Source organism: Carassius auratus, unplaced genomic scaffold (genome assembly GCF_003368295.1).
Source record: "Carassius auratus strain Wakin unplaced genomic scaffold, ASM336829v1 scaf_tig00024402, whole genome shotgun sequence".
Classification (NCBI taxonomy): Eukaryota; Metazoa; Chordata; class Actinopteri; order Cypriniformes; family Cyprinidae; genus Carassius; species Carassius auratus.
This window is the reverse complement of record NW_020525339.1, coordinates 3417-19093: the sequence shown is the minus strand read 5'-3', so window position 1 is coordinate 19093 and position 15677 is coordinate 3417. Positions and strand designations below refer to the sequence as shown.

Below are 15677 nucleotides of genomic sequence, written 5' to 3'. Positions count from 1 at the left end.
CGCAGAAACATACTCACTTGTGCTCTTTAAATAAAGGGGTACATTTGTGGTAAAGGAATAGTTTACCCCAAAATATTAATTCCCTGAAAACGTAATCACCCTCAAGCCATCCAAAATGTAGATGAGATTGTTTCTTCATCAGATTTCATCTGGATTATTGTGATGTTTTTATCAGCTGTTTGGACTCTCATTCTGACGGCACCCATTCACTGCAGAGCATTCATTGCTGAGACACTGATGCAATGCTCCAACTCTGATGAAGAAACAAACTTCAGTGTAATTACGTTTTCAGGAAATTAATATTTTGGGGTAAACTAGTCCTTTAAAACTCTCCATCAGCCAAACATTGAATTGGATAATGCAAAACACATTCACATACCAATCCTGCAGCTCTCATATGTGCATTGCATTTACAGGAGGAACGCCGTACAAAAGTGCTGTGCAGTCCGTGCGTACACTTTGAGCATCACCGGGTAATAAACACTTCATAGTGATTATTTTGAATATATATACAATCTGTTTTTATTTGAGAGGTTTGTCTAGACGCTGTGAAAATTGGTTTAGACTTTAATGCCATTGTGCCCGGTAGCAAAACAGAACCGGTGCCTTTAGTAGTCACTTGAGGTTCACTGAATTGTTAATTGTGTATCTTACCGCATGGTTACACAGACGAGCCAAATAAGCCCAAGCAGAGAAGAGTAATGATGTCATCTTATGTGCTGAGAGCTCTGTTGTGTTGCACTAATCGGCTCAGCGAGCCCGAAGGAAATCATTTCAGAGCTGATATTTTTTCAAGAGCTCCGACTGCCACATGTACTTCCTCTCCGGAAAACGCTCTGGAATTTGAATCCGCCGGAAGTCCTGGATGCATTTCTCCAGCTCCTGCTCCGGCGTCATCTTCTCCTTGGCCGGTTTCCTCTTCCCTGCCATGACGTCACGCGGCCCGGCGGTTCGAACGCGGAGCAGATCAGTTCTCCTTGGAATCGGGGTCGGACCCTTCTTCACTGGACGGTCCAAAGTCTGGATGTTGGGCTGGCGGGTGACCGGACGCACGATGACCGTTTCCTGCGGAGAGCTGGCTTCCGATTGGGTCTCGGAACAGGAAGTGGAGAGCTCGTTTAGGGAAGTGCCACTTTCACCCTCGTGCTCGCTCTTGTGGCTCTTGCAGCAGCAGTCGCAGTGAGAAGAAGACCATCCGGATGGGCCACCTTAAAAACACAAAGCCAGAAAACCCACAGATGTCAACAAAGCACATACAGCCCAAATGATAACAGAATCACATTGGGAGTCATTCTCGGAAGTCAGTGTGATTTTGTTTTAGATATCGGATTGCAAAACAGCCCATTCAGGAATCAGGATGTGTGAAACCTGATAATAGACAGTCGATACTCATACCACCCTTTATGAAGCCCATTTAAAATGCATAATTGAATCAAAAGGAAATGAAACTCACCAACTTGAAAATAAAAAAGCATCGGTGCACGGTGAAAAACATTAATATGTACGAGTGCAAGCAAGTTGCTTGACATTGAACAGTTTGACCTTATCAAGTTGACCTTATCAAGGACATAAAGAATCCACATTTAAATCACCATCTGAACTATATGTATCGATCTGTTTTGTTTTTTTGCACAAAGAACTTTTCTAAAACCACAAAAGGCTGAGTCCTTGTCTCAAAAAGATAACCGTGTGCATCAATCCCTTTTGTTATCTGATGGACATATGCATACATCAAACTATGACTGCAGAGAAATCTCCCAACATCAAAGTATTAGCTGAATCAAAGGACGAAACACCTTCAAATTAAATTTACATATTCATATTTTCATATAATCCTTGAGTGCGATAGAGGTGGAGAGTCTGAAAACAGCTCTAAAAACAGGATTAGTGAAAATGCATTGTTTAAAACTAAATTGAAATGTCTGAAAATCTAACTTTGAAGCACTTTGTGAAACTGTAAATGGATGACATCCCGTCCACCTTCTCAGGCAGACCGCAAACCAACCTCTGAAAACAGTTATTCTGTTTCCTGGCCCCATGTATCACCGGCCCTCCAGGTGTCTTATTCAGTTCACAGACACAAATCACCTCCCACTCCAGGGATCCTGGAGGAAAAACTCCTTGAACATGTCCGGGTCATATTTCATGTCCAGATCAAGGCAAAAAATAAAATATTTTGTATAAAGAAAATAAAATTCTAGACCATTGAAATTCTCAATGCTGTAATGCATGAGTAAATTAAAGTAGTAAAGTAGTAAAGAATTTATACAAAATGGTATCAAATTAAAAATCTTTAGTTCTGACAATTAAATTATCGTTAGTTTAATAAATAAATGTACGTAGTAAAGACTTTATTTATCATGGTATTAAAATGAATCATTAGTTAAGACCAATAAATTATATTTACTGTATATATATATATATATATATATATATATATATATATATATATAAATGGTTATGCATTTATGTGTCATGGTAGATGGTCATTTATGGGCCATAAAAATATTATTGTGATAAAAAATTAAATAAATAAAGTGCATGTGTAAATAATAAACAAGTAAAGAATTTAAACATTGTGTAATTTAAAAAGAAGCATTAGTTAAAGACCTTTAAAATTCTCTTTATTTTCATGCAAAATGAAAATATGAATGAATTAATGAACTCTACATGATTGTATTAAAATTAATATTTTTTCAAGACCATTTAAATTCTCATTACAAAATTAAATAAATGCATAAAAAATAATAAAGATTATATAAGTTGTGCATAAATGATGCATTGCTTTTTAAAATCTCCTAAATAAATAAATAATTTGTAAGGCATTTATACATCATGAAGTTGCTTGTTACCGTGTCCGTGTTCAATGTCACTTAAAAAACTGACTAATTTCTTTATATGTAATTTGTTCCTATAATTTGGAGATGAAATATGACCTGGGCATCAACCACCCAAATCACAGTGTGTGGATGATCTTGCACTTTTGTTGTGTGTATATAATCGTTGCTACATTTTCTCAATCCTGTCCCCATGAATTGCAACTGTGCTTTCAAGAACATAAAACGCAGTACCTATAGCTTTATAGAGGCTCCATAAAATAAGTCAGACGTTTTCTCCCCAGGGGTCACTGTATCTCCATCTTCCTGTTATTGGTATTCCTCTTTCTTTCACTTATGTATAGAATTTCAACCCTTTCACCATCAGCTTGACATACTATTAAAAAGAATGATCACCAATGAGACGACATCTGCATAGAGGAACGCTATTTACAACATTATTAGCTAAACACGAAACGCAGAACCAATAATTTGTGTTCATTGGGTCTCCGAAGAAGCTAATTTATCCTGATTAATAACAATATCATTCAACTTGACTTGCAAATACATTTTACCGAATGCAATAACAGGCTAATTGAGGGCGGTGTGATTGCTAGTGGCTTTCTAATGGGAATCCATGAATCTGACACCAGAAAAAGCAGAGTAGTTCCCTGCATAACAATTAAAGCAGGTTCTCCTCTTTCCTCGGCACCCACTTATCCTCTTTGTCCAGCTCTCATCTTTGCTTCTCTTTGCATGCAGTAGATGAAGGGTGAATAGAGAGGCTTCTACTATAGCCTGATGGGACCACAAGTCCAGAAGTGAGGCGATCAGCTATAACACTGCCATAAAACTTAATAAGCTGGGTTGGAACTGCTCCCCAAATTGCTGTTGTCATCAGACGGCATATTTATACGGAAGCTTGCATTTCCCAGAGACAAGGCATTCCTTAGTCATTGCTTATTGGTATTACTGTAGGCAGTAAATATCAAATAGCCTTGGTCAACGGGACATAAGGGTAATCTGGTGCTGTTTACCATTAATACTCACCAAGCTTATTGCAGCAGTTTCTTTCAGACAAGAAATTTTATGCATTTTGCCGTCTTCTGATCTCAGAGCGACTACAGAGCTGCGTTTACGGCTGCACGGATCATATTGCAGGCCCATTATGTTTGGGGCTTGTCTGCAGAGCTAAATCAGTTACCGTATGTGAGTGCCTTCTGGTGAATTACACAAGCCTGAGAGATGCAGCTCGGGCAGAGACAATCTGATCACAAGGGGCAACCACCCACCCGAGTCTACCCACAATGCATTGCATCTACGTAAATGTCTGAGAGTGCTTCCGATCACAATTCTCCTGAGCGGCGTGCTCGGCGTAATGTGTTTCCTAGCACTACAATAGAGGTCAGACAGCAATTTCCTAAAAATAGTGTGACGCACATCTATGCATTTTTAATTAACACTCAATCTTCCAATGCTCACATGAAGCAGCCGATACTATGGGTAAATCATATGGACGGCAACTAATGTATTTGTTGCTTCCTGTGTATCTGTGTCTTAAAGTTTGCAAAGATGTTTAACTGTTAGAATGCTAAGAAATTAATTAATTATGGATTATGTATACTGGAAATTACAAGGAATGCAGACCCATTACCTACTTCTTTCCTTCACTTGATTTCCTCTTCCGTAGGAAAGAGACTAATGAGATTAAAGTGAGAACATCGAGATCTAGAAAAGACTATGAAAACCTCATGTCTACTCTGTTCATTAATATAAATGCAACATTTTCTCATGAAATTCATTCAAGATGAAAAAAAAACCTGGAGCCTTTAATAGTCTATTGACGCATGAAGCTTGGCGCAAAGCAACGGTAAAAAAATTCTGACCATGAATGTGTGGGGAACAAATAGCAAGGAGACATTTTTTTATTATTTATTCATTAATTTTCTGAGTCAGTGTTGGCTGCAAAGATGAAGCTAATAATGCTGACTCACCATTTCCGCAGTACAGCGAGAGAAATTCACATTTTATGTGGATTTTGTGTTCGATTTGAAGTGGTTTGTTTAAAATTAAAGATGTCAAGCTTTCTATTCATGATATTATTTCTCAGAACCATGAGGCAGGTCGACTATTGCCTTTATGATTCATCATTGTGAAGAGCTCCAGTTCACAGAGACCGAACGGCAGAAAGTGCATCCTGTTTGTGTTCTTTATTTTACAAAAGCACAACGTTTTGTTGATATTGTGAATGTACACAAACACAAGTAGATCTTTACAGTTCTGAATGATCTATTACTCTTTTCTGTACAAGCAAAAATGGACTGTGTAAGTTTTTTAAGTTGTTTCTACGAGTACCAGAAAATATGTCGCTTAATAGTGGTGATTAAAAAATCATGTGACCATGCATTTACATAAATCCTTACTTGAGCTACTTGAGCCCACTGCATAGCAGCTTTCATTGGCCACCGTTTCACTGACATGTAAACAGACAATTACATACTGTATTTTTTTTTCAAAGACATTTTTAGGGGTGTAAAAAATATAAGTCGATGTCCCTACAAAACAGAGTGACATGCAAGTGCATCATTCATTCAGGATATCATTTTCAGTTGCCAAGAGTCTATGCCGTGAACTTTGCAGTGTTTAGTTGATCCTGATGACACATTTTGTGTGGGTTATGCATCAGATGTTCAGTGGTCTGTGGGTGTAACATCTGAGACTGAGACTATAGGGTGGCCTGAAAAAATACATAATCACTGGGGCACTCTGTAACTATAAGTCAACAATATGCTCATTTGTGTCAATTATATTTAAAATCTGTGAATGATGTTGTAATGAAATATCCTATAAAAGTCAGAAAAAAACATTTTTTTTTGACTATTTGGATCCAAAACCATCCAGCTCCCAAATAATATGGTCTATCTACAAACAGCAAAGGGAAAAAAATAAATATTCTCAATTCTTGAAAAATGATTGAGTCATGCCGTCTGTTTTGGTATGCCAGGAAAGTCAACCAATCATACTTACCACAGCCCTGTAGACATCTCTGGATTGGAGCTATTTCCACACACACGCACTCATGCATACAGGCCTCAGTTTGCACAATACTATCATAACCATCAATTTTACTGAGATGATAATAAAAGTCTTTCTGCAGGTACAGGTCTTTCTGCAACCTCGGATTTTGTGGCTCTGACTTAAAGACACACAAAAAAAATGTTTTTATAGGAGAAATTAGCCAGGGAAACTGCACACTTGAGGCTTGTTAATGAAACTGATACTACTGATACTGATCCTGAATACTGGAGGTCTGTGCCATATTTTCATCCTATGAAAAACTGCAGATCAAAATCAGTTAAATTACTCGTGCATGAGGTTGATCAACTGTATGGGCATCTCAGGGTTACATCAGTACAAGAGCTCTGTAAATATGTATATTGTCTATATCTGATTAAAGTCCTTCTGTTATGGTTTTTGAGCTTTGAGCTGAGTGTGTATGTGTATGTGCTTGTGCTTTTTAATGTACAAAGTAGGCCAATTTTGTCCTTGCGGGGGAGCAGTCATATAGAAAACTAATCTGTGCAAATAAAAAAGCTTGTATATAAGAAGCACAAACATTTTACTTGGAATATTTAGCTGTGAAAACCCAAACTGTGCTTATAATGATGCTAATGAGGTGTCCGAATGTAAAAAGAGCTGATGCATCATGGGAATTAAAGCTGGGTGACAGTAGCGTCTAAATGGGTTGGACTTAATAAACACCCTTTGTCCTAATCCAGGACGAGTAACACCAATCCCAGTCTCAGAGTCTTTGTGCTGGAAGATTACAGACAATGTGACTTTTCATCTTCTGAATGATGTTGACTCAAGCTGCAATCTTCTTCTTTTGTTAAAGGCATCCATGTTCATCTGAGGGAAAGAAGCGTCTGACAGACAGATCGGAGAGCCCAGATCATCTCATTGTAGTCGTGACCCCTCTCAAAGCGCTGATGGGCTCTAATAAAACCAACAGAACGAGATGACTGAGAAGCTGTCATCAGGGGCGTGTCTAGAGCATTTTCAGTGGGGGGGCCATGCTGGGGCACTGCCTCCTAATGGGGTGGCCGCCACTGCCCCCCCCCCCCCCCCCAAAAAAAAAACGAAATTCTAAAGTGTATTACGTATATCCTATTGATTTTATTATTATTTTTAACTTGAATAAGTTACTTGTAAACAAATGCAGTAATAAAGCACATTTTTGATTACTTTAGTTTTTGTCATCCCTGTATACATCCATTAAGTTAAATTTGAGAATACATATATATATATTTTTTTTTCATTGAAAGAAACTCCCTATATCTTTACTTCTTTTCATGGCTTGCCACTGCTCTCTTCCCTGCCTTCAAAAGAAACACTTATGTGTGTCTGTTTTTCTCAATCTCAAAAAAAAAAAAATTCAAATTGTAAATGAAATGCACAGAATGCATCCACAACATTTCATGTGTAAATGGCTAAGTTAGGCCTGACAATTTAACTGACTCTCTAACTGACTTACTCTCATGCATTAACAAGTAACGTGTCACCAGACAAATATTATTATGGAACATTCTGTGCATATTGTCATTTGGTGCAATCTTGCTATATGTGGTCACTGTCACAAAATAAACTGATACAAAATATGCAAATCAACATGACATGTTTATTGTTTGATAGCCCCCCATCGTATTTTACTTTTATTGTGTTTTATTAAACGTTGACTGAACGTTCGATTGAAATCAACCACGACCAACGCGAGCAGAGCCTGACGGGGTAAAAACATTGATCTGAGAATACCATACAAACATTTTAAACCATACATAAAGGTTACCTACCAGCTCTTTGTTTGGTGACTTGTGATGTGTCGTTCTTGAACGACGAATCTTTAATGTGACTAGGGAAGAACAAGTCGTCTCTATGACGGCGACATCACTTTGATTGTTTTTTTTTTTTTTTTTTTTTTTTTACAGTGGATTCTAATCTTCAAAAATGACCGTGTTGTATGATTTATGTCTTTTGAGTTCACCCTTCAGATTAGACTATAGAACTGTAGTGTTACTTGTTTAGGATTCAAAATGTTGTTTGCTTTTAATTTATGTCATTATGTCCTTTTTGAGCAAGCATCTTATACATATATTATTAAAAATGGATTAAAAATTAAACTAGGCTATAAATACTTTATTAGATTATTAGATTATTATATAGCCTAGTGTTTATTTACTGATAGACAGTCAAAAAGACAAATTAATCAATATTTTATTTATTAAAAGGTTTTATTTATTTATAAAATAATAACATCACAGAACCTCAAGAAACAGTAACAAAAACACAGTGACATAAATGTCAGAAATAGCGCATGGGTCTGTCACGTGATTAAGGAATGATTTGAACCCGAAGACTTGTCAGACACGAGGTGAGTTAATCACAGACTGAAGACCCAGGTCAAGAATTAATTAATTAAGTCCAAGATCGCGACGAGCGTTGTTTCTCTGAAGACGCTGCACTTCTTTGAATCCCGAACTTCAGTAGAGTCTATAGACTGATTTGCCATAAAATGAACCAATCACAAGACATCTTATAGGGGGGGCACCTGGGGTGGCCAATCGAATTTCAGGGGGGGGCGGTGCCCCCCCTGGCCACCACGTAGACCCGCCCCTGGCTGTCATTACTACAGTGGTTTCTTTTGAGACGTGGAGAAAGACAAATTACACAGCATCACAGAGAAAGGACAGGAATATTTTAATACTAAAGAAGAGCCATTATTGTAAATCTGGAGGCTTCTTTAGGTGAGAGTATACAACACTTTTAATGCTTGTAATGTACGGTATAAACACCAACTTCATGTCATGCTTTTAAACAGTCATTTTTACTTCCTTATCTGGTTCAATTCATCCATTAAACAAATAAGAAAAGAATTAACCAAATGTTTTATTGCACAAGTTCCTAACTAAAAAAAGTAAAAAGCTGTCACTGGGTCTTTACCTTACAGTACAAGAGCTAATCTAAGACAGAGATACATCTCTGTGCATTATTTACCTCTAAATGGTACATATTAGTGTATTAAAAGTTAATATTAATATATTAAAAACCTGTGTACATATTATTATAATGGCATATATTATGTAATATATTAACAAACACACTGCAGATATTTAAACAACTATTTTTGTTTAACAATTACAAAAATTTACAACAAAGATCCCATTAAATATAATAATAAATGTCTTGTTTAGCTTTGATTTTATTTATGGAAATAACTCCCGATGTTTCTCTATTTCTGTCAGTATTAAATCCACTTTTCTGTTTGATTGAGAAATCGCATTTTCATACTCCAAAGCTTATTTGAACGTGCACGTAACTAAAACTTAAAGATCCCCAAAACCCAGAAGCTCATGAATCAATGAGGTTTTGTTAGCGTGAGTTTGTTGGGTAGTGTTAGATGCATTTTATGTGTAGTGTCGGTCATTTAGATGTAAATAAAAGCCTTGATAACATTTCTGATTGTATCTCTTCACAAGACTTGAATTAACCCACTCAGTTCATATGAGTTAATTTTATGATCTCTGTATGCATCACCCCTGTGCACTTGTAATTTCACAGATTTTTTAAGCAAGTTTTTTAACAAACTGGATATGACCGGTTCCGGTGGAAAACCACTTGCTCTGCTTTCACACTCTTCTCCATTTACTTTCCATCTTACTTGGAGTGGCTCTTTCTGTAGTTGTATCTACACTACCTCAGTGGACACTGGACTTATTTCCTGTGCCAGTTCAATAATGGCTGTAAATCACTAGCGTTTAAAAGAATAATTGAAACTGCATATTCACTTGACGTTGTTAGAGGATATGCCCAGAATAATCTCTCTCTATCCATGGTGTATTTTGACAAGCTTAGTTGCCTAGCTCGTGTTTCAAGTGCTGTGGGCCTAATACACTACTTGAAGCACATTTGATTAGCCCACACCCTACTGTATAATCTGCACTGGCCTGGATACAATGTGACAGGCTGAGTCGTGATGTTGCAATACATTAAATGCAAAATTATATAGCGTGGGCTAGATTCTAGGATTTGAATGAGATAATTATGTACGCAGCATCAACTTCACTGGACGTTTCTGCTTTGTGATGCAAAAACATGCCGTAGATCATCAGTATTCTTGGGCAACACAGAAGGTGACCTTAAGAAACATCTAATAGATTTTTAATTGGAAAACTTTCAAGTTGGCTTGTGATGTTTATAATTAGCTATACTGTTTTGGTCCTTAATGATCAAAAGAATAAGGCTCGTCCAATTGAAGAGGGTTTGATACTGATAAGCTAAACTTAAAAACAAAAACAAATTATTCTTATTGTATTAACTTTCGGGAAAAGAAACATGCCTTATTTTACACATTTTGTGTTTTTCATCATCAAAGTGAATGGTGCTTAGGATTTCAAATGTAATATAAGGCTCTGCTTGACAACAGGTCGAGATTTTGGGTCAAATAAATAAAAAGTCATTGAGTTCTGTCTGAATACAGATCTGAAATGTGTGAGACGTTTTTGAAATCGCATGATGCTCATGCAATTTATTTTTCTGCCAAGCAAACATCAATGTGGCTGTAATCTTTGGCCATTAATTAATGCAGGGACAAAACTGACCAGTTGGTACGAAAAAAAAAAAAGTTGCATTTTTAAATGCAAGAATGGGCAGAGATGGCATATTAAGTGATGAAGCACATAAGAAGGACCGCAAATGATATATCACCAGTCTCTTGGGTGGTCTAAATTGGTAAAATGTGTCATGTGGGTGATGTTCTGAGAAGTAACAGCACAAGAGAAGGCAGTGAGGCCTGTATAAAGCAACTGGTTCATTTCACCAGGGGATTCAAGAGCAAATAAATTCAGAAAAGAAACAAGAATCTACCAATCATGCTGTAAACTGAAATGTGCAGCGTAAAGTTAAGATAAAACATTTCAACCTTTAAGTGAATGAAAATAACAATTTGAGCTAATTGGATTTTAAATACAACTTTAAATGCAAAAATAATAATAATTATTATAATATATATTTTTGTGCATGCACATCATATATATATAATGTGCATGTTTTGAACTATGTTGCATAACACTGTGGTAGAAATCCAATAAAGTCATCAGTCTGTAAACCTTTTGCTTTAACATCCTCATGTCTCTCCAAACCCATAAGATTGTCTTTCCTGTGGAAGAAATGTCAGAGCTGCTTCAGTGAAAGTGCATGATGATTATAACTGTCAAGTTCATTTGTTTGGTTTATTTAACAAAAGTAATAGGTTGGGACTTAAAGCCAGGTCTCCTTTCCTGTTAAATAAAAGTGTACTACTAGATCGTCCCATCTGATACACAATTATAAAGGAACAACTAATTCGAAAAAAAGTGTGTCATTTTTTTGTTCATCTATGGACACCAAGTAAAATAAGATAAGATAATTTAATTAACCATAAGATCAGTAATACAAAAGTGTTACAGGTTTTATTTTATATGGAGTTTAAAGTAATCTTTAAGTGATACATGATTTATTTATTTATTTATTTTTGTGATCGACAGATATCATGTAGCCCTTTGTGATTTCTGTGTTTGTTACATTTATAAAAAATATAACTTATCTTAATAACAGACAAACAAGCCCAGCCCAGATGATAAAAAGTAATGCAAGAGTAACATAGCGCATGACTTTCCATAAAAACTAATGCAATTATAATGAGAGTAGTGCAGATAACTCAGATTTGGGAGTGCAGATTTGCATTCCAACAGAACTGGTTTTTATTCCGTCATTGAATGATTCGTTCATTAAATTTAGTCAAAAATGCTGGATCGTTAAGAATCTAAGTGACTGTCACTTAGTGAGTCAAGTGATACAAGTGAGTCAATGAATCATTCATTCAATGGATTCATTCAGAAACACTGATTCATTCACAATGGTTGATTCTGCTTTGAATAGTTTGGAACCTATGCTGGAGCAAAAGTAGACGAAATATCTTGCAATATTGTGTATAAAATGTAAGTTAATCAACATCTCAACAAAGTTGCTATGAAATGGGTTTCATCGTAAGATCCAGTTATGATATTTTGAATAAATTATGAACATTTTTAATTCCTTAATGTCTTTAACTTCTTGATTATTTAAACCAATATCACATTTGTCTTCATGCTGTTGGTCTGAATATCAACTTACAATATAGCATTACTCCTTATCTTGATGTGTCATAATTTTTTTCCTTATGTGGGCAATGGGCGGGGCTGAATGCTGCAGTAATTACACTGATGACAGAGAACAAATCATTAAGCAGCCATATGTCCATTTGCCCAAAATCTCGTGACTGTCCTCCAGAAGTAGTTTACTACTTATAGTTTTTCCAAGGGCAATTAAGCACAAAGTGATTTTTTATACTGGCCATATGCTGCAACATCTCTCTCATTTAAGACAAAGGCGACTCAAATGAACCACTACTGAAGGCAGACGCTGGAGAACAACTGTGTATCCAAGGTGCACATGTATTTAAACAAAGAGAGATTGAGCGAGAGAGAGAATAGAGAGAGAGAGAGAGAGAGAGAGAGAGAGAGAGAGAGAGAGAGAGAGACGCACTGTTAAGACAATGAAAGTTTAGGCTATGGCCGACTCCTCATTGAAAATGTTAACATTTATTTTTTTTTAACATTTTTAACAGGTCTGTTAATTTATGCAATTAATTATAGGCCTGTAATGAAAAAAAGAGCAGCTTTATTAAGTGCACCGATTTTCAGAAACAACCTGTTTAATGCTAAATCCCTTTATTCTCATGTTTTTCACTTTACTGGCCACAAGAGAGATATTAAAACCGTGATCAGCATTCTTCAAGTAGTTTCGCTAAACATCTTACTGATGGGGCTATAGTTTTTAACCCAAACTAGTTTATGTAATGGTCTAATTGACAAACCAGATATCACAGTTCGTCTGCAAGATGCATGTTAAAGATCTCTTCATCCGGGAAACATCTACTGTACAAACATCTGATAGACGTCTTTCAGACGTCAGTTTTACATGCATTCTAAAACATAAACATCTTAAAGACATCTAAATGTTCTATAGACGTATTGCAGATGAGCAAACACTCAAAAAAATAAAAAATAAAAAAATAGATGCAGATTTAATGCAGACGTCAGGGATTTGTCGATAATTACCGACTGGCTGTATATTGTCGTGAAATAAACTGTACTTACGGTAGAAGACGTACTCTGCGTTATTGGACCAGTATCTGTCATCAGTGCGTCTGTTGTGCGGAGAAGCGGTGACTGATGAATTGCACGCGACGATGTGGAAGCCGCTCTCCGCGAGCAGATCAAACGCGCGCTCCAGGTGGAGAAACTTCAGGTAAAACTGAGAGGTGTATCGCTCGGCTGTCCTGTCGGGATCCCGGCTCTCGTTTAGGGTGTCCCCAAAAACTTCTTTGGCCAGACCGACCCTTCCGCAGATGAAGATTTTGGGTGTTCCTCGCGCTTTAGGATCCGCGTCCCTTCCGAAGGCGCACGAGCTCTTGTATCCCACCGTGATGAAGCCGTAGCGCCTATCGCGCGCGTCCAGGTAAAACCTCTGATCGCTTCCCTGGGATGCTTCGTCGAAATCACCGTGGATGTTTTCATCAACCGTCAGGATTTTGACAAGCTCAGGCAGCTGGAAGAACTCAGCCTCGCGTTTGAGTCTCCCTTTCTCCGGGAAATAATCCGGGAGCACCACGCTCTTATCGCGGAGATAGTCCAACACATATCGAAAGAGGAACCCGTCCCTGTCGATGAAGATGCGTCCCTTGATGTCCTGCGCGAGGTCGTTGGAAACGTCTTTTTTAGCTGAGAACAGTTTCCCCAGCAGTGAGTTTGGCACGCTGGTGAGGGTTGCATGGCGAGTGTAATACACCTGTCCACCTACATTGAGCTCAACCACATCACCAGAGCAACTCTGAGCACATCCACTGTCCTTGGGCGTCTGATAAGTCCTGCAATTCTCAGTCAGAGCCATTTTAGCGCGTTGCACGCTTCAAAAAACAACAACAACAACCCAAAACGAATACGCAAAAGTTTTGATTCGTCTTTAGTGAGCAAAAAGTCAAAAGGAACATAACCTGCACGCGCTTTAATAGACATTCAAAGTCTATTGTGTTATGTACAGCATCTTTGAGTCATGCAAAGTGTTTATAGACATATATATAGATCAAAATGTCATTTTAAGATTAGGCTTTTTCAACTAATGTAGCTGGGCGTCTATCACCAGAGGATAAATCTGAAAAGGCATCTCCCTGCTATTTGAAATAATGTAGAAATAGAAGAGCCCTCACCCAAGGGAACCAATTATGCAGCTCATGTAACCTCCAGCCGAGAATCCAAAAATAAGTTCTGCTTGTAAAAAATGAAAAACTGCACCAACCAAGACAGCTTCAACTTCCTTTAGAAGAGGAGTGCTTCTCTCCCAGGAATTCTAGTCTGTCCAGAACAGTTAGTCTTCATGTACCTGGCACCCACCCAGCGTTTCAGTAAAAAGATCTGTAGTTGAAAAGGAGGGTGCGCTGTGAAGTTTGTGCATCCTGACTCTCCTGAGCATCAGCAGCGTTGTGCGAATGGATGCAGCGTGCAGAGAAAGGCTTTGGACGGGGGAGGGAGACCATTCTTAGGGAGATGAGCCTTACATCATCTTAAAGGAAAATGACAGCTGGAAACACACAAGCATTTCACCCTGCTTCTTCAGATTTCCAAATATGCTTATTAAATTAACATGCTAGAGATGAATTAGTTAGGCTTCAATATACATTTTCATATAGATTTGGAAAATGTAGCATTAATCCATCACTTGCTCACCAATGGATGCTCTGCAATGAGTGCCATATGAATAAGAGTCCAAACAGCTGATAAAAACATCACAATAATCCACAAGTACTCCAGTTCATAAATCAACATCATGTGAAGCAAAAACTGCATGTTTGTAAGAAATTGTGAATTTGCCTACATCTTTATAATCCATAATAATGCTTCCACCAGTGACTAAGTGATGCAATGCTACGTTTCTCCAAAATTGAAATGGTGAAGAAACAAACACTCAACTTCTTGTATGTAAATTGTAATCAAGTTTTCAATTTTTGGGTGAACTATTCCTTTAACCGTTGAGCTCAAATCCGTGTTTCCTGAGATTAGCTTTGGAAAGTTTTGGGGGCGATTTGAGGGTGTGCTATGGTTTCAGGACCACGGACAGTTCCTCACAAACCTGGCTGCATTTGACTGCCTTTACTTGACTGAGCTAACACATATTTCACAGTCATTTGAGTATTACATAATGTTTGATAGTGCATCGGCTTTGTGTAATGCATATCTCTTGAAACTACTAAAACTCAGCAGCATTTCTGTTCCTATCGCTTTTACCGAACATTTTATGAATTCCACTCTGAATTGACATCACAGATTTAATAGCATTTCATTGACTTTCACCTAGAGAAACCCTCACAAGATTGTGTGCACCCAGAGGATGCTTTGAGTGAGAGAACATATTTATTTTAGTATGCAAACCTTTGGCATTGTGTGTTGATCTTGTTTCATGGAATTTGTGAGCTTGGCTTCACCGAGCGTTGGCTTTAAGTCTGTGGTCACCCTTACCCTGCTAATTTTGTGTTTTCTGCTGAAAAAGTGTTGCTAGGCACCGAAAGGAGAAACTGTGAGTGGGATTCAGATTGCAAATGCTCTGCTGTTTTCTTTTTATCTGCAATAACATTTCATTATAAAGACTTATATAGAGTTTTTGCATTAATGCCTTCAGTAATACATGAACATTATGATATCGTTAGAATTCAAGCTGATGTTTATTCCCTCT

The 15677-nt window shown here is 37.4% G+C and overlaps 1 protein-coding gene across 1 annotated transcript; it reads right to left on the bottom strand.

The window, feature by feature from the left end:
• Positions 1–276: 276 nt before the first annotated feature.
• On the bottom strand, positions 277–14796 carry LOC113078139 (BTB/POZ domain-containing protein KCTD16-like). Its single transcript, XM_026250454.1, has 2 exons — positions 13049–14796; positions 277–1208 (listed from the first exon to the last, which is right to left on the bottom strand). Exons 1-2 carry the CDS (start codon positions 13839–13841, stop codon positions 775–777), a joined length of 1227 nt encoding a protein of 408 aa, XP_026106239.1. The 5' UTR covers positions 13842–14796; the 3' UTR covers positions 277–774.
• Positions 14797–15677: the final 881 nt, after the last annotated feature.